Source organism: Chiloscyllium punctatum, chromosome 37, assembly GCF_047496795.1.
Source record: "Chiloscyllium punctatum isolate Juve2018m chromosome 37, sChiPun1.3, whole genome shotgun sequence".
Lineage (NCBI taxonomy): Eukaryota > Metazoa > Chordata > Chondrichthyes > Orectolobiformes > Hemiscylliidae > Chiloscyllium > Chiloscyllium punctatum.
In genome coordinates this window covers 38,035,915-38,054,038 of record NC_092775.1, presented here as the reverse complement: position 1 = coordinate 38,054,038, position 18,124 = coordinate 38,035,915, and the positions used below count along the sequence as shown (strand labels likewise).

The 18,124-nt window shown below is 38.9% G+C and overlaps 1 protein-coding gene across 2 annotated transcripts in view; it reads left to right on the top strand.

Annotated features, from left to right (window-relative positions):
- The window catches only part of gdap1l1 (ganglioside induced differentiation associated protein 1-like 1), a 92,684-nt gene extending 76,178 nt beyond the window's left edge, over positions 1-16,506 (top strand). For both annotated transcript variants that reach the window (XM_072556611.1, XM_072556612.1), the window contains 2 exons: positions 871-985; positions 10,330-16,506. In XM_072556611.1, coding sequence (XP_072412712.1) covers positions 871-985; positions 10,330-10,673 — 459 coding nt within the window. In that variant the 3' untranslated portion in view covers positions 10,674-16,506. The remainder of the gene's footprint in view (positions 1-870; positions 986-10,329) is intronic.
- Positions 16,507-18,124: the final 1,618 nt, after the last annotated feature.

Sequence of the window (18,124 nt, the reverse complement as noted above, 5' to 3'; positions counted from 1 at the left end):
TTGTGGAATATGTAGATACCAGCTTTGTAGGAGCACAATCAACGCAAAGACTCCAGCAGGTAAAGGTGAAGGTTTACCACCACCAGTTCAGGATAAGTGGGGACAGCAGTAAATGTAGCCCTGCTAACATCATATATACCATGGAAACAGAAAAAAAGCAAAAACTATACACTTTGTTTGAAATACTTTGAAAAGTAGTCTGCTCAGATTGCAAATGTTATGGCCTGGTCTCATTTTGTCAAGTCATTTCCCAAGAATTTTCCATTATTTGTTTAATATATTTAGGAATGTGCATTGTGCTGCATGGCATGCCAAACAAATCTTCATTGTTTAATTCAAGTATCACATTCTCCATATATGTGCAGGCAGTTTGAAAATGTTGCTTTCAGAAGTAAGATTCAATTTATTTTAACATCAACATGAAAAAAATTACTTAATATTTGAGCTTGTCTGGATGTTAATTGAAACAAATGTCTCTTTTGTGCCTAATGGAATTTATAGGTGACTTTACAGTAACAGAGTTTTTACTTCAGTTTAGTAAGGTCAACCAGTAGAGAAAATATTTGTGTTGCAGTGTCATTGTAAGTGTTACGAAGTCAAAAGAGTGTATGTTCAGTTTAAGTCAGTGTATAACTGACTTTACATCAGTAATCTCAAATATTAAAACTATCACAGGAAACTCAAGGCCAGCAAGCAGGGCTTCTTGTTTGTATGGATGAGCAGACTGGCACTTTTCCCAATTCAATAAGCTTATCAGTAGCAAGCCAATTCTACTGATGTATGTTCACACCACTGGCCACATTGAGGACTGTTCTGCTATTACCAAGTAAGATTAAAGCACAGTAACATCCTTTTCTCTATTCTTCCTAGACTAAGATACTTGACCATGACGATGTGAACAATCTGAAGAAAATTCTTAGTGAGTTAGGAAAAGTTTTAGATCAAGTGGAAGCAGAGCTTGAACAGCGAAAGCATGAACTAGCAGGTATGGAGTTATTAAAAGAAGATATTGGCAGTGAGTCCATCATATGTGCTTGTGCCATCCAATGTCTAAAGTACATCACAAATGGACAGTTGCCATAAAGCTGCCAACATCAGGTGCTTCACTGAAATTTACTGTGCTGGTCTGACTAGTAAAAGACATCGTTTGCTGCCATTTTAAATCCACCCTTCCAATCAACATACATAATAGGGCAGTAGTAAGGGAGTCTTATGGGATTTTTTTTCTCCTTTTCACACATCTTTACTGACAAGATGTGTTTTGGAGGAGTACTTTAACCCTTTCAGTGCCATGACTTTTAAGGAGAGACAAACAAGCTTTCTTGTAACTTTGAATAAATAGAAACGAATGACATTTATTTTTGTGACACCTAAAATGTAATTGCACTCATACAAAACATGTGCACACAAGATACAAACATGTGAATTAGGAGCAGAAGTAGTCCATTCAGCCCATCAAGGCTGTTCCTCAATTTTCTGCGCAGCAGCAATTCTGATGATGAGCCATATTGAAGCAGGGTGGAATGGTAATTTAATAATGCTGTAGGAAAGTCAGCATCTTGCTTCAAAAGGAGAATGACTGTCTAGACCACATTCAGTTTGGGCAAAAGTGGGTACTGCAGACGCTGGAGATTAGAGTCAAGATTAGAGTAGTGCTGGAAAAGCACAGCAGGTCAAGCAGCATCCAACGAACAGGAAATATTCAGATTCCCATTCCTATGTGGACATGCTGACAAACATGTTACATGTTTAAATCCAGAACTAGCTGCAACTTGGCTGAAAGACAATGAGTAAATTGTAGTCCATTATTTGACACAACTACCTCAGGAATTCCATGTGTTGGTGGTATGTAACTCTATCCATCATAAAGATTAGCTGACAGCAATTGAAGAAAGATTGTCCATCAAACATAAGTAGCTCTATTTGCATTGGTTCCCACAGTCTGTTGGAGAAAGTAGTGGGTATCAGTGACTCATGTTGCTCAGTCCCATGACAACACAAGTCTCTCAGTCAGCTATGGGATCTATAAACTCCTTTGACATCTCTGACTGCACCAGCACTTGAACCCTGGCTCTGCACTTGATTATCCTTAAGTAAACCTGGTGTATTCTGTCCTGGATTTAGTCATCAGTAAAGCTAGAACAGCCAATCTGTCAAACACCAGTAAATCACCTATAATCACAAAATGCTGTCAATATGTGAAATACGTCTTCAGGCAAAGCTAATAGGCCTTCTTGTCTGGCCATCCTTCATTGCAATATTGCGATTAACACACTCTCGGACAACCTTTACTTCTGATTGTATTTGATTGAAAGTGTTCTGGCTTTTTGGCCATTGTGGCCCAAGTGCACGACTCAAGCAAATTTTCAAAAAACGATTCATTATAGATAGTAAGGCTAAGATGGGACCGGAAAGCGACATTGGAAACTTTTCACTGCACTCATTCTATTCTACTGTCACTCTAGAGAGCACACTTATGGATGTCTGTAGCTTCCTCTGTCCATATTTCATTACATAGATTCAGATTATCTGTCTTATAAGATTTATCTATCTCCAGAGAAGCATACTCGTCAAGTCTTTCTCATCTAACAGGGAGAACAATAGTTTATGCTTGATCTCAATGAGCACATTCAGACATAGGATGTAGTTTCAAAATATCTCATCCCCTCATATGATCAAGACAGCTTTCTATTCTTATTTATTCAAAGAATGCAGGCATTGCTGGCTGGGCAAGCATTTAATGCCCATTTGAGAAGGTCATGGTGAGCTGCTTTCTTGATCCACTGTAATCCATATGTTGTAGGTATTCCTACAATGCCATTAGAAAGGGAGTTCCAGGACTTTGACCCAGTGACTCTGAAGGAATAGTGACATATTTCCAGGTCAGGATGGTGAGTGACTTGGAGGGGGATTTGTAGATGCCCTTGTCCATCTAGATAGTAGTGGTCATGGATTTGGAAGGTGTCCGGGCGATGGTCAAGTGGTCTAAGCCGCTGGGTTCAGGTTTGCAACCTCCGCAGAGTTGTGGGTTTGACTTCCACTGCTAAAGGACGGCACGGTGCCTCAGTGGTTAGCACTGCTGCCTCACAGCGCCAGAAACCCAGGTTCAATTCCCACCTCGGGCAGCTGTCTGTGTGGAGTTTGCACATTCTCCCCCTGTCTGCGTGGGTGTGCTCCGGTTTCCTCCCACAGTCCAAAGATGTGTAGGTTAGGTGAATTGGCTATGCTAAATTGCCTGTGGTGTTAGGTGCATTAGTCAGGGATGAATGTAGGGGAATAGGTCTGGTTGGGTTGCTCTTCGGAGGGTCGGTGTGGACTTGTTGGGCTGAAGGGCCTGTTTCCACACTGTAGGTAATCTAATCTAATGTTCTGTCTAAAGGAGCATTCACAGCTGCTACTGAGCATTGATTGTGGAGGGAGTGTTGCACACAACCTGGATATAGCATAAAGGATGGCAAGAACTCAAAATGTACTGTGGGTGGTGGACTTCAGTGTCCATCACCAAGAGTGGCTTGGGTGCGTCACCTTATTTACAAAACAAAAATGTAGGTAGGTTACAGGCATCATAAAATATACACTTCAGTGACGATCAACTGCCTTACAGCAAACGCTCAACTGGAACTATCAGCCAACTATAATTCCCTTTACTCTATAGAGAAATGAAGAGGGTGAAGCAACATAATTGAGGAAGTGGGGTAAGGGAAGGGGTCTAGGATAGAAAGCACTGAAATCAATAATAGAGAGGTTAATGGAATGTACAAGATGCTAAATCCAATGGGATAGTCATAGAGTCATAGAGATGTACAGCACAGAAACAGACCCTTCAGTCCAACTCATCCATGCCAACCAGATATCCCAACCCAAACTAGTCCCACTTGCCAGCAACCAGCCCATATCCCTCCAAACCCTTCCTATTCATACACCCATCCAGACGCCTTTGAAATATTGCAATTGCACCAGCCTCCACCACTTCCTTTGGCAGCCTACTCCACACATGTACCACCTTCTGGTGAAAAAATTGCCTCTTAGGTCTCTTTTATATCTTTCCCCTCTCACTCTAAGTCTATGCCTTCTAGTTCAGGATTCCCCCACTCCAGAGAAAATACCTTGTCTATTTACCCTCTCCATGCCCTTCATGATTTTATAAACCTCAATAAAGTCACCCATCAGCCTCCGACGCTCCAGGGAAAACAGCCCTAGTCTATTCAACCTCTCCCTATAGCTCAAATCGTCCAACCCTGGCAACATCCTTGTAAATCTTCTTTGAATCTTTTCAAATTTCACAACATCCTTCTGATAGGAAGATCAGAATTGCACACAATATTCCAAAAATGGCCTAACCAATGTCCGATACAGCCACAACATGACCTCCCAAGTCCTGTGCTCAATACTCTGACCAATAAAGGAAAGCAAACCAAACACCTTCTTCACTATCCTAATTACCTGCGACTCCACTTTCAAGGAGCTATGAACCTGCAATCCAAGGTCTCTTTATTCAGTAACACTCCCCAGGACCTTACCATTAAGTGTATAAGTCCTGCTAAGATTTACTTTCCCAAAATGCAGCAATTCACATTTATCTAAATTAAACTCCATCTGTCAATCCTCAGCCCATTGCCTCACCTGATCAAGATCCCATTGTAATCTGATGTAACCTTCTTTGCTGTCTATTACACCTCTAATTCTGGTGTCATCTGCAAACTTACTAACTGTACCTCTTATGCTCACATCCAAACCATTTATATAAATGATGAAAAGTAGTGGGCCCAACTACTTATGGCACTCCACTAGTCACAGGCCTCCAATCTGAAAAATAACCCTCTACCACCACCCTCTTGTCTTCGATCTTTGAGCCAGTTCTGTATCCAAATGGCTAGTTCTCCCTGTATTCCATGAGATCTAACCTTGCTAACCAGTCTTCCATTCGGAAACTTGTCGAACACCTTATTAAAGTCCATATAGATCACGTCTACTGTTCTGCCCTCATCAATCCTCTTTGTTACTTCTTCAAAAAACTCAATCAAATTTGTGAGACATGATTTCCCATGGACAAAGCCATTCTGACTATCCCTAAATCAGTCCTTGCCTTTCCAAATATATAGGAGAAAGTGAGGACTGCAGATGCTGGAAGTCAGAGTTTAAAAATGTGTTGCTGGAAAAGCTTCAGGATTCCTGAAGAAGGGCTTATGCCCGAAACGTCGATTCTCCTGCTCCTTTGATGCTGCCTGACCTGCTATGCTTTTCCAGCAGGTCAGGCAGCATCAAAGGAGCAGGAGAATCGACGTTTCGGGCATAAGCCCTTCTTCAGGAATCCTGAAGCTTTTCCAGCAACACATTTTTAAGCAAGTTTCCAAATATATAAACATCCTGTCCGTCAGGATTCCCTCCAACAACTTGCCCACCACTGACGTCAGGCTCACCGACCTGTAGTGCCCTGGCTTGTCCTGACCATCCTTCTTAAACAGTGGCACCACGTTAGCTAACCTCCAGTCTTCCGGCATGTCACCTGTGACTATCAATGATACAAATATCTCAGCAAGAGGCCCAGCAATCACTCCCTGGCTTCCCACAGAGTTCTAGGGTACACCTGATCTGGTCCTGGGTATTTATCCATCTTTATGCATTTCAAGAATCCAGCACTTCCTCCTCTGTAATATGGGCATTTTTCAAGACGTCATTGTCTATTTTCCTACATTCTACACCTTCAATGTCCTTTTCCACAGTTCAAATACTCACTTAGTATCTCCCGCATTTCCTGTGGCTCCACACAAAGGCCGCCTTGCTGATCTTTGAGGGGCCCTATTCTCTCTCTTGTTACCCTAATGTCCTTAATGTATTTGTAAAAATATTTTGGATTCTCCTTAAATCTATTTGCCAAAACTATCTCATGTCCCCTTTTTGTTCTCCTGATTTCCCTCTTAAGTATACTCCTACTGCCTTTATACTTTTCTCAGGATTCACTCGACCTATCCTGTCTATACCTGACATACGATTCCTTCTTTCTCTTAACCAAACCCTCAATTTCTTTAGTCATCCAACATTCCCTATAACTACCAGCCTTTCCTTTCACCCTAACAGGAATATACTGTCTCGTTATCTCATTTCAGAAGGCTTCCCATTTTCCAGCTGTCCCTTTACCTGTGAACATCTGTCCCCAATCAGCTTTTGAAAGTTCTTGCCCAATACCGTCAAAATTGTCCTTTCTCCAATTCAGAACTTCAACTTTTAGATCTGGTCTATCTTTTTCTATCACTATTTTAAAACTAACAGAATTATGGTTGCTGGCCCCAAAGTGCTCCCCCACTGACACCTCGGTCACCTGCCCTGCCTTATTTCCCAAGAGTAGATCAAGTTTTGCACCTTCTCTTGTAGGTACATCCACATACTGAATCAGAAAATTGTCTTGTACACATTTAAATTCCTCTCTATCTAAACCCTTAACATTATGGCAGTCTTAGTCTATGTTTGGAAAGTTAAAATCCCATATCATAACCACCCAATTATCAGATAACAGATCTCCTTACAAATTTGTTTCTCGATTTCCCTCTGACTATTGGTGGGGGGTGGGGGTCTATAATACAATCCCAATAAGGTGTTCATCCCTCTCTTATTTCTCAGTTCCACCCAAATAACTTCCCTGGATGTATTTTCAGGAATATCCTGTAATGCTATCCCTTATCATAAAGGCCACTCCGCCTCCTATCTTGCTTCCCTTTCTGTCCTTCCTGTAGCATCTGTATCCTGGATCATTAAGCTGCCAGTCCTGCCCATCCCTGAGCCATGTTTCTGTAATTGATATCCCAGTCCCATGTTCCTAACCATGTCCTGTGTTCATCTGCCTCCCTGTAGGCCCAGGGATGGAAATAAATGCGTTTCAGTCCGACCTTGTTCTCTGCTTTGTCCCTGCCTGCCGACTGTTTGTCTTGCTTCTTTTCCATATGTACCAATCCCAGATTGATCTGTTTCCTCACCAACTTGCTGCATTTCCACTGCCCCCCCCACCCCCACCCCCACCCCCACCCCCACATTACTAGTTTAAATCCTCCCGAGCAGCTCTAGCAAATCTCCCTGCCAGTATATCAGTTCCATTCCAATTTAGATGCAATCCATCCTTCTTGTACAGGTCACTTCATCCGAAAAAGAGCTTCCAACGATTCAAAAATATGAATCCTTCTTCCATACATCAGCTCCTCGGCCATGCATTCATCTGCTCTATCCTATTCCTACCCTCACTAGCTCATAGCATCGGGAACAATCCAGATATTACTACTCAAGGACCTCCTTTTTAAATTCCTGCCTAACCCTCTGTATTCTCCTTTCAGAATGTCAACCTTTTCCCTTCCTTTATTGTTGGTTCCAATGTATATAATGACCTCCTGATGAGTCCTCTCCTCCTTGAGAGCACTCTGCACCCTCTCTGAGACATTCTTGATCCTGGCACCAGGAAGCAACACACTATCCTGATTTATTTGCTACTGGCCACAGAAACCTTGGACTAGAGTCTCCTAACATAATCAATCTCTTGTAATCTCATTGCATTTGAGCAGTTGCGATACCAGAAACTTGGTTGTTCGTGCTACATTCCCCTGAGAATCCATCACTCCCTACATTTTTCAAAACAGCATACTTGTTTGAAATGGAGATTTCCACAGAAGACTCCTGCACTACCTGCCTAACTCTCTTACCTTTCCTGGAGTTAACCTATCTATGTGACTATATTTGTGATTTTTCTCTCTTCCTATAACTGCTATCCATCACACCCCCTTGCTTTTGTAACTAACTGTTGCTCCAACCATTCCATTTGATCTGATAGGATTCGCAACCTACAGCATTTATTGCAGCTATAATCCTCATTAAACACGTAAACTCTTCCTAAACCCCCACATCTGACAAGACAATCATGGCACTCTACCAAGGGCCATTTTTACTTCTTCCAATCTGCAGACCCAGAAAATAACCCCTTATATTCTTCTACAAAACACTACTCCAAGCTAACTTAATACTTGTGGCTTATATTTTTACGTTTAATCAAGAGACAGATCTCAGTAAAACATAATTAAGAAAGAATCCACTCTATTCACTACTGAAGACTTACAGCAAGGCTGTCTCTGTGCTGAGATCTCTCCCAAACAGGTTTCTCCAAGATCAGTTGTGAATTTGCTTGGTGTTTGGGTGGGAAGAGCTAACGTTTTGACCAGAAGTTGTAGACATGCAGAGAATTCAAAAGTGTCTAATCATCCTAAAAACAAATTCAGGGGCCTTTTTGAACTGGAAGCCAACTCAGGTTAGGGTGAATCAAACTCTTAAATTAGGGGCAATCAAGGTTATGAATGATCTAATTCAAGTTGAGCCACTGAGAAAAGAGTGAGAAGTTGTGTTCAGCCCAGAAACAATGGCTTTTGAGCTCTGAAAGTTTAGCTTGTGAAAATTACACAGACCGTTTGTCCAACATTCAGTCAAAGAGGTTTGATGTAACAGAGTGCTGAATGTGGTTATATAGCGGTAGTCCTAGCTTTCATTTGGAAATTGACACCATATCTGCAGACCATGACATCAAGTTATAACATACATAAGATAAAGTGGAGAAGGCAGGGATGGATACTACCAGTCCCCAGGAGTACAGTTTCAGGTCTAGTTAAAAGAGGCCATTACCAAAGATACATAATTTATAAGTGGATATATGAGTTGAACCAAGCAAAGACAGGCTCAGCAAACTGCATAATGGAAAACTGGCATTGAAGGACGGTAGAAGTTTAATTATACTGAAGGATGCAGTGGATTAACAAGGACAAGAAAGGATAATGCACAACGATCACAGAATTAAACTAATTCTGCTGTTCATTTCCTTTGGCATTAGAAAAGAATCCACAAGAGGTAGAGGTCACCTTCACATTAAATCTGATCTAAGTCAGATGGCTAACTTTACACATTTGGAAAACTGAGCACAACAATAGAAAAGTAACCCCTTCCTCGCACTTCATGATTAGGAATGTTGGTTACGTAAATTGTAAACTGTGTTTTGATTTAGTAAACATACTGAAATGCAGTCGACTATTATTTATAAATAGACTTTACATTGAAATAGGGTATAGCATATCCTCACCTTGACAAATGACTAAACCCTATTCTTCAAGAAGTGCAACTAGACTTAAAACATTACCTCTCCTCTCTTCACTGATGCTGTCAGACCTGCTCAATTTCTCCACCATTTTCTGTTTCTATTTCCTCCTTAATCATTGCTTCTAGTAACTAATATGGGTGCTTTGAGACTCTTTACATTCAGCTGGCTTACATTTTGATTTAGCCACGAGTGTGTCATTTTTTAGTTTGAAGTGTAGATAGAATTGACACCAAATTTACTGAGAACTGAATGTATCAGTAAATTATCTATTTTATGTTTTGTCATATTATCATTAGGTTATTACAGCAGTAGTGATAGCAAAACTAGATTAGAGTGGCGCTGGAAAAGCACAGCAGGTCAGGCAGCATCCGAGGAGCAGGAAAATTGACGTTTTGGGCAAAAGCCGTTCATCATAGATTCGGATTTCCAGCATCTGCAGTCCTCACTTTTGCCTAGTTCATAGCAAAACTGTCAGCATTTACCATTGCTAGTCCTTTGAATCTGACAGCAACTTTTGGAGTTCACATGTCAAACCCAAAGATTCAAATGTTGCTTTTGTGATAATGTGTCTCATTGGAGGGTACACTGTTGAAGCCCACTCAAAAGAAAACAAATTAAAAGTCATTTAACTCACAAAAATGAAAAGTTTTATCTTGTTAAATAAGGCGAAGCGATGTTTTTAATAACATGCTATATTCATAATTACTTGTAAAGACCATCATTGACTCAGCAAGAACTTCTATTTGTTGAATAACAAATGTCTGTGATAAACTATTATTTTAAAATGAAGCTTTTTTTTTAATGACTTAGCTTCTATATTAAACCATGTGACTATCCCAACTGTTAATTTCACTGTCAATAAAATCAAAGTGCTGGAATTTGAAGAATTTTATTTCCCACTTGTTGCCTGTAAGAATGCTGCATGTAGGCTATCTACCTGTTTGATGACATCACTGTTGCCAGATCCCTGGAAATCCACTGACCTGGTACCAGATACAACCTAATATTGGGAAAGGGGAAATCCACATCTCAGAAATCATCACATTTGTTGGAGCTTACTTCAAAGTCATCAAAGAGCATTGCTGACTGAAATACAACTTAGTAACTTTTATATTATTTCTTAAAATGATAAGCATTTTACAACACTGGAATATTGAAAGATTCAGTGCAACATCTCATGCAAGACTTTACATCCTTTGTTTTTCCAGGACAGAAGTGTGAAACGTGGCTTTGTGGATCAATTTTTACCTTAGCGGATATCTCCCTTGGAGCAACGTTACACCGCTTAAAATTCTTGGGGCTCGCTAAAAAGTACTGGGGAAATGCAGATCGACCCAATTTAAAAGCATATTTTGAAAGAGTGCAGAAACGTACTGCATTTCGAAAGGTTTTGGGAGACATACATACCACATTGCTGTCAGCTGTTTTGCCTAACGCATTCCGCCTTGTGAAAAGAAAACCACCTTCTTTCTTTGGCGCCTCATTTTTAATGGGAACCCTTGGTGGAATGGGATATTTTGCTTACTGGTATCTCAAGAAAAAATATATGTAAAGGAGTAAGTGTAATTCTGCAGTCCATGTAATGTGTGATATTATGGAATGTTTAAAAAATGTGACTAATTTCAGTAGGTGAACTCTGTAGTACTGTTAACATTCCATGCCATAGAATGGTATATTACACAGCACATATTCTTTCACTGCTGTTTTTTTTTAAATGCATAGATTTAGATTTCCCATGTAACTTCAGACCTGAATTTCATCAAGCAGCATAAATACCACCAGATAGTCAAGTTAGAAGTGAATCAATTGACAGTTAGGAAATTGCATTGTATATTACACTTGAAAAGCTAGCAATCCAGCAAAACTCTGCCCTGTTGATAATATTTAGAAATAAACAGGCTCTAGGGAGTTGGACTAAAGCACATTTTCATGAGACATGTCACTGACTTCTACTAAGTCAATCTGCTCAAATTATTTTATGATCAGGTTTGTACAAAGCCACTTTGGTCCAACCATATTTTCTTTTGCTGATTTTAAGTTTGAACTCTGCTTTGAGAGGTGTTAATGGATAATTTTCAAACATACATTTAATACTTTTGAATGAATTATGAATGTATTTCATACTTGAAAAGGATGAAGTTAACGTTCATAATTGAGTTAAAAAAATGAAGTGCACTTACTTGACTTACAACTGCAATTTTATTTTGAAAACATGTCAATACTCCCCATTTAAGGTTTCTTTAGATCATTCTGCAGTTCAGGGGATGCTACACAATTTGCATCTGAGCCTTTCTGAGTCTGCATTCAGTGACTGAAGAGCAATAATCATTCATGTGAATTTTTCAGCTTTTCTTTTCCACTGGGTATACGGTTAATGCAGCTAGCAGTTCTACCCTACATCCCAGCTGAATTCATGAGTTAACCATATTGTGATTTACATGCAATAGCTTATTCTTCATTACTCACTTCTCAATACCATAATGTGCTGTTTATTCAAACATAAATTTTTCTCTTTTCTGGCCTTTGCCTATATTTTAATCTACATCACTCTCCTCTTTCCAAAGACAGCAAATTCATGCTGAGACATTGTTCCACTATTATCTTTGATCCTTCACTGCAGATCACAAATAGCCATTTCAGTTAGGCAAACTAATTAGCCTGCTACCCAGAATATTGGTACAATCCACCACAAATATGAGCTCAGATTCACTTCATGTCCAAACATTCAACTATTTGGAACAGAAGCCTAACTGAATAATCCAGGGATGCAAAGGCCAACATGATATCTGCCTAGTGCCCAAAACAGAATTAGCGGTCAGAGATAATAATTTCAACCTGGTAGATTTTGGGTCTCCATTGTTCAGTTATACATTACAATGTACTTAATTTATCTGCTACTAGGGGCACTTGAGAAAATTGCCAGAAAGGGACATTTGACTCAAGTTAAAAAGTAAACAAAAACTAGAATGGTAGTGGCCAATCCCTGCCCACTTGGCATATTGCATGTAATGAGATGGTTACTCTTGATAAGACCTGTCATAATATCAAAGTCTAATTAGCTCAATATTTGTCAAAACATATCTATTGAACACCTAAAACAAGAAGCATCTAAATACACTGGAATGAAGTTGGAATTTAAAGTACATACAAAAATGACCTATGTGGAAAATTACATGCCAGTATGGCAATGGAGTTGAAACAAACCCTAAAAAACCGACAAAAAGCTTGTTAATGATAACATAAATTTCAATAATCTTTGTGTCATAACTCAAACCATATACACACCCAGATTGGTGTACAGAAACTGCTATACAGTCAGAGTTTTATAGCACATAAACCCTTCAGTCCAACTCATCCATGCCAACCAGATGTCCTAAACTCATTTTGTCCCATTTGCCAGCATTTGGCCCATATCACTTATAACCCTTCCTTTTCATGTACCCAACCAGATGCCTTTTAAATGCTGTAATTGTACCAGCCTCCATCACTTCCTCTGGCAGTTCATTCCATACGTGCATCATCCTGTGTGAAAAGATTACCCCTCATGTCCCTTTTAAATCTTACCCCTCTCACCTTAAACCTATGCCCTCTAGTTTTGAATTCCCATACCCTGCGGGAAAAATAAACACATTTGGCTATTCATCCTATCCATGTCCCCCATGATTTTATAAACATATTTAAGGTCATCCCTCAGCCTCCGATGTTCCAGGAAAGAAAGTCCCAGCCAATTCAGCCTCTCCCTATAGTTTAAAGTCTCCAATCCTGGCAACCTCCTTGTAAACATTTTCCGAAATTTTTCAAGCTTCATATCTTTCCTAAAGCAGGGAGACCAGAACTGAACACAGTATTGTAGAAGTGACCTCACCAATGTCCTGTACAGCCGCAACATGACCTCACAATTCCTATACTCGATGCACTTACCAATGAAGGCAAGTCTGCCAAAAGCCTTCTTCACCATCTTATCTACCTGTGACACTTTCAAGGAACTACACACCTGCACCCCCAAGTCTCTTTGTTTGGCAACACTCCCAGTTAATTGTATAAGTCCTGCCATGATTTGCCTTACCAAAATGCACGTATCTAAATTAAATTCCATCTGCCACTCCTTTGGCCCATCTGATCAACTGTTGAATGTGAAAATTCAGAAGGCAGCAATGAAACCAGAATAAGAGAATGTTTTCAGTATTTGTTCATACTTTATGTTAGTGTCTTTAATGGGGGTCCCTGGATAAGAACCGTAATCTATTCCACCTTTGCCTGATATTTCTTTGTGCGATCTGAATTATTATTATCCTATGAAAATATTCCATAATGAATACAACTCAGTTTTCTCTTAAGAGAGAAAATGGCACACGTTTGAAATTTCTCAATGAGAAAACAAATCAGTGGTTCATGACATAAAACTGTAAATTTCAAATAACCTCAGCAGTATTTTAAGATGTTCCCTTTATGCAAAACAGTTGTGGACATAAGTTCTCACATTCCCATTCTAATAACAGACTTAAATTTTTATTTAGACCACAACTAGTTACTAGTTAGAAAATACAAAGTCATCAAAAGTCGGACTGCCATTAGATGTTGTGGAGATGTCAATTCCTGTTTCCCCAATTACTCCACTGAGATGGTTTTAAAAAAGGAAGAGCTTTTGTGACTGGATGGCCATGATTAGAATCAATGCACCCTCAACACTGATCAATTTTGGCAATTTAAAATGGTCACTCAAAAATTGTATTGTGGTTTCCTTTTAGGCAGAAACTGAAATAATAAGTATTGGTCAAAGCACAGTCTTCTTCAAAATTCTGTAGAGGTTTTTTTAAAAAAAAAAATAACTTAACAGTCTTAATAGTGTAATTTAAGTTTGCCTCTACTGAAGATTTCAAACAAGATGCTTTACTAAACAAGCCACTGTATCTTTAAAATTTGACTTTAACATGGATATCATATTAAACTGATGGAGGAGGAAGGACCTCATCTTCAATGTTTACATCAGGAATCTAGCCTTCCTGAGAATACAGCGCCTTAAAATATACACCATCGCAATGATACCATCTTGAACATTTCTTAAATAATACATTCTCTATTTGATTGTAAATTTATTTTGAAGAAATCAAAATGCAATGTGGCAGTATTTCAGTTTACTAGTAATGTGAATAGACTGATTATTAGTTCCAAATTCTCTTTCCAAATGATGAAGTAGCAATTGTGTACAAAAAATGGTTTTAAAACCAGCTAGCTAGTTAATTTATATACCATGAATTCTTAGTATTTTGTTTTGCCCTGAAAGAAGGTGTCTTTTTTCAGAGAAAGGAAAATAAGTGATGCCTTGAAAAGTAAAGACTCATGTCACAGGAAAGAATATTACGTGTGTATCACATTTTAAAATTTCATAAATGTATTCTCAAACTTGCTGTAAACTCTAAATGCAGTGCATACAGGGCAAAATATCACATAATAACATGGCAAATATATAAGCATGCTAATGTTTGGCTATGTGGAGCCACTGGAGTTTACAATAGATTGGGCAAATTCTGATTTCAGTTGCATTTGCCAAAATCATCCTTAAATGTTACAAAGGTAATAGAATACAAAATCATTTTAAAGTCGTTCTTAGCTTCAAATACCCAAAATAACAGCATTACATGTTCAATCAATCTACCATTAATGTGTGATGTAAAAAACACAAACTCTGCAATTGATGGCCAGCGCAAATAAATGAGAAAAACAATGAAAACTACTCACTCATTTATAGGAGAGATAATTTTATTGGACCAACAGACCAGAATTTACAACATTTATGGAAATTGCATCTGCATTCATAACAGAATTTATACAAAAGAAGTCTAGCTTGTGGCCACTGATTGAAGAAATTTCTTCTTGTAATTATCAAAAAGAAACCACGAAACAACAAAATAGTACATTTTCTTTATGTTTGTATTTTGAAGCCATTGTCCATTCTCAGTTCCTGAATGCAGGTCAGTGGCTATGAAACAGCAAACAACATACTGCAATGCCAGTTTCCCACCAAGTTTCCAGTGCAAAAAAAAGTCATTCACAAATAATTCAGGATTGTGCTCATGTCTAATTGCCTGACTATGACATCAGGACTTGACATAGATCTTCATAAACGATTTAGCAATCGATGTCAAATATGACTAAGTACTGAAAATTTCACTGAATGTACTGTACTACTGATGATATTCACCTTGCAAACATACTTCATTTCTGTTCAGATACTGAATTGAAAATGATTTATAATATACAATGTATGACAATATCAATATTACTGTTTTACTTTTTTTTGTGATGACAGGTTGAATAAATGAATGGTCACCATATTTTGGTAACTTCTAGGCAACAGCAGTTATTAGCTTCGTATAAACTTTTTAAGAGTCTTGCAGATGGTCAAGTGATGATACAGGCATTGTCATTTTTATTTACGTCTTCCAGCAACACTGCTGCCTTATTTTGTACTGTTTCCTTAAGATAAAATTACTTAATTAGCAGTAAGACCATAAATTAATGTTACTACTCAGTTCTCAGTTCCTTTCCATATAAAATGTACCTTCTTGTGCAGACTAATTTGGTAAAGGAAATGAGTTGAGAAGCAAAATATTACATAAAAAAAAATCACTGTTTAAAAATGTGTATGTTGTTACTGTGGATGTCTAAAATGTTAAAATTAACTAGTTTTGTGTGAATAGACCCCAATGAGTTATTGTGGTTGTGAGCAAGCAATGTTCTAGCTGGACTCCCAGTTCACCAACTCTATTAATGCTAAATACTATTCAACCTAATTGCTGTTTGCATAAATGCCACTCAGGGACTCAGACACATCTAAAGAGCCCTTTGACAATTGACAAATTCTGTGATGCACTGCTGCCAATGGGCAAACAAAGGATGTGATCTGTCTTGTTGACTTGCTACCTTCAGTTTGGACTAAAGAGCCGTTAGAATGGGGGAGGAAGTGAGTGCTAGTAAATGGAGTAATTGTATATGAGTGGTAGGTAAAATGGCAGTGGTGTCTAAGGATCACTAATACCAAGTGTGCAATAATGCAGAGAAGTGTTTTGGTATGTTTAAGCAGGTGCTTTGTTCCCACAGTGGGTGAGGCACTTTGTTAGTTCACCCAGCTGCTGGGTTATCGTGCAGATGTTTCATTACCATGCTGGGTAACATCAGCACGATTTCTGTGAAGTGCTATTGTCTGTCCCAATGGGTTTTTTTATGTGGTCCAGTCTGTTGGGGCGAGTGTCCACTCCTGGGTCTTCTCTGCAGCAGTTTGTACACTGGATCTACTGTGTTTGTTGAAGGCCTTACAAACTGCTGCAGACAGACCTGGAAGTGGCACTCACCCCAACAGAGCGGACCACATAAAAAACTAAGCGGGACAGAGCAACAGCAATTCACGGAAGTCACACTGATGATGTTACCTAGCACGGTAAAGAAATGTCTACACAATAACCCAGCAGCTTGGTGAGCTAACCAACTACCTCATCCAAGGCCTGAGCTACAGAACTTCGCAGAGGTCTTAAAAATTGGGATGGATTTTACAGAGGGGCATATCCCATGCCCTCAGAGCTAAAAGTTGATCTGCACCTTGCCTACTTTAAATGTGGCTGCCCCAGAATAATAACACACTATTCTAGGTTTTAAAAAAAGCATATGTAGCCAGCTGCTGCATATTAGTGTTTAGAAGATCAAACCATAATATAAATATAAAAAGTCAGGTCAAGTTTACAGTTCACTTCAAAATGGAAAGAGATGGAGGAAGACCAACAAGATGTATCAAATTCTCAGTGATACCAGACAATTTCTAGGTTAAGTACAATTATTTTGAAAGTTTTCAAAGCTAGTTTATGAAGTTATCCCTTCTACCTGCTATGCACATGCTACAATTTTTAAACGAACAAAAATGTATCCGAATACTGTTACAAATTTATGAAATCATAATGCAATTGCAAAACTAATGAGACAATCATAAGCATTGTTTGAACAGAGTAGATATACGTATGAACAAAATCAATGCCATTTAAAGATTTCTTGCTTTTGACCAGAATTGACAACACTCTAACTGCCTTTTTACACTCCATTATGCTAACTCCTACATTACAGCTACTCTCTGGTCACTGCAGATATCATCGAGCAGCTATCTTTCATCTTTCATCCATCAATCATCACCTCATCTTTCAATGTTTCCAACATCCCAATCCTCTAAATATGAGCTACCATATGATCCCTGATGAGTGACACTATAAAATTTTTTAAAAAGTTTGGATTTGAACTTCATCTATCACTATAGCAGCAGTTTCAGTACCGTTATATGCATTTGCAATTAGAATTGGATTACTTGAAATGTTCATCCAAGAAACACGGTTGCTGGAAAAGACCACAAATTAATTGTTTAACATGAATATAGATGTGTACCATAACTTGAGTTTGATTTTTGCAAGTGTGAGATGCTAACAGTAGAAGAGCTAGTTTTGGTTATTCAGAAAACAGGTGGGGCTGATGGGAGGAAAAGAGAGAAAGCTAGTTGGTGGGAAGGGTAAGGTTGACTTTGTTACCTGTTTGACTTGGCAGGAATCAAACTGGAGCTTTCCAGTTGGGAACTTCAGTTGTGCTCCAGGCATGTAAGAGCTCCCTTGAAGCAAAGTAATAGTGGATCTGGAGGAATAAGGGCCAAATGCAGGCGAATGGTACTAGTTCAGTTCAGGAAACCTGATCAGCATGGACAAGTTAAGCTGAAAGGTCTGTTTCTGTACTGTGTGACTCCATTGCCATTGCTATGCTGGTCAAATGCAAACTGATTGTGAGGGAATCTTGAGCTAGCTTCCCAATCCCTACTGATTCCGCCAATAGCTGCTGGTGGAAATTCAAGCAATTACTAATCTTTTAAATTAGACAGAATAATTGTAAAAATTGGGACTGCTAATGATATATGCGTTGGTGCAATATGTTGGCCATAATGGATCTTCAGTGTCTAAGGGCAGTATGATTTTGCTC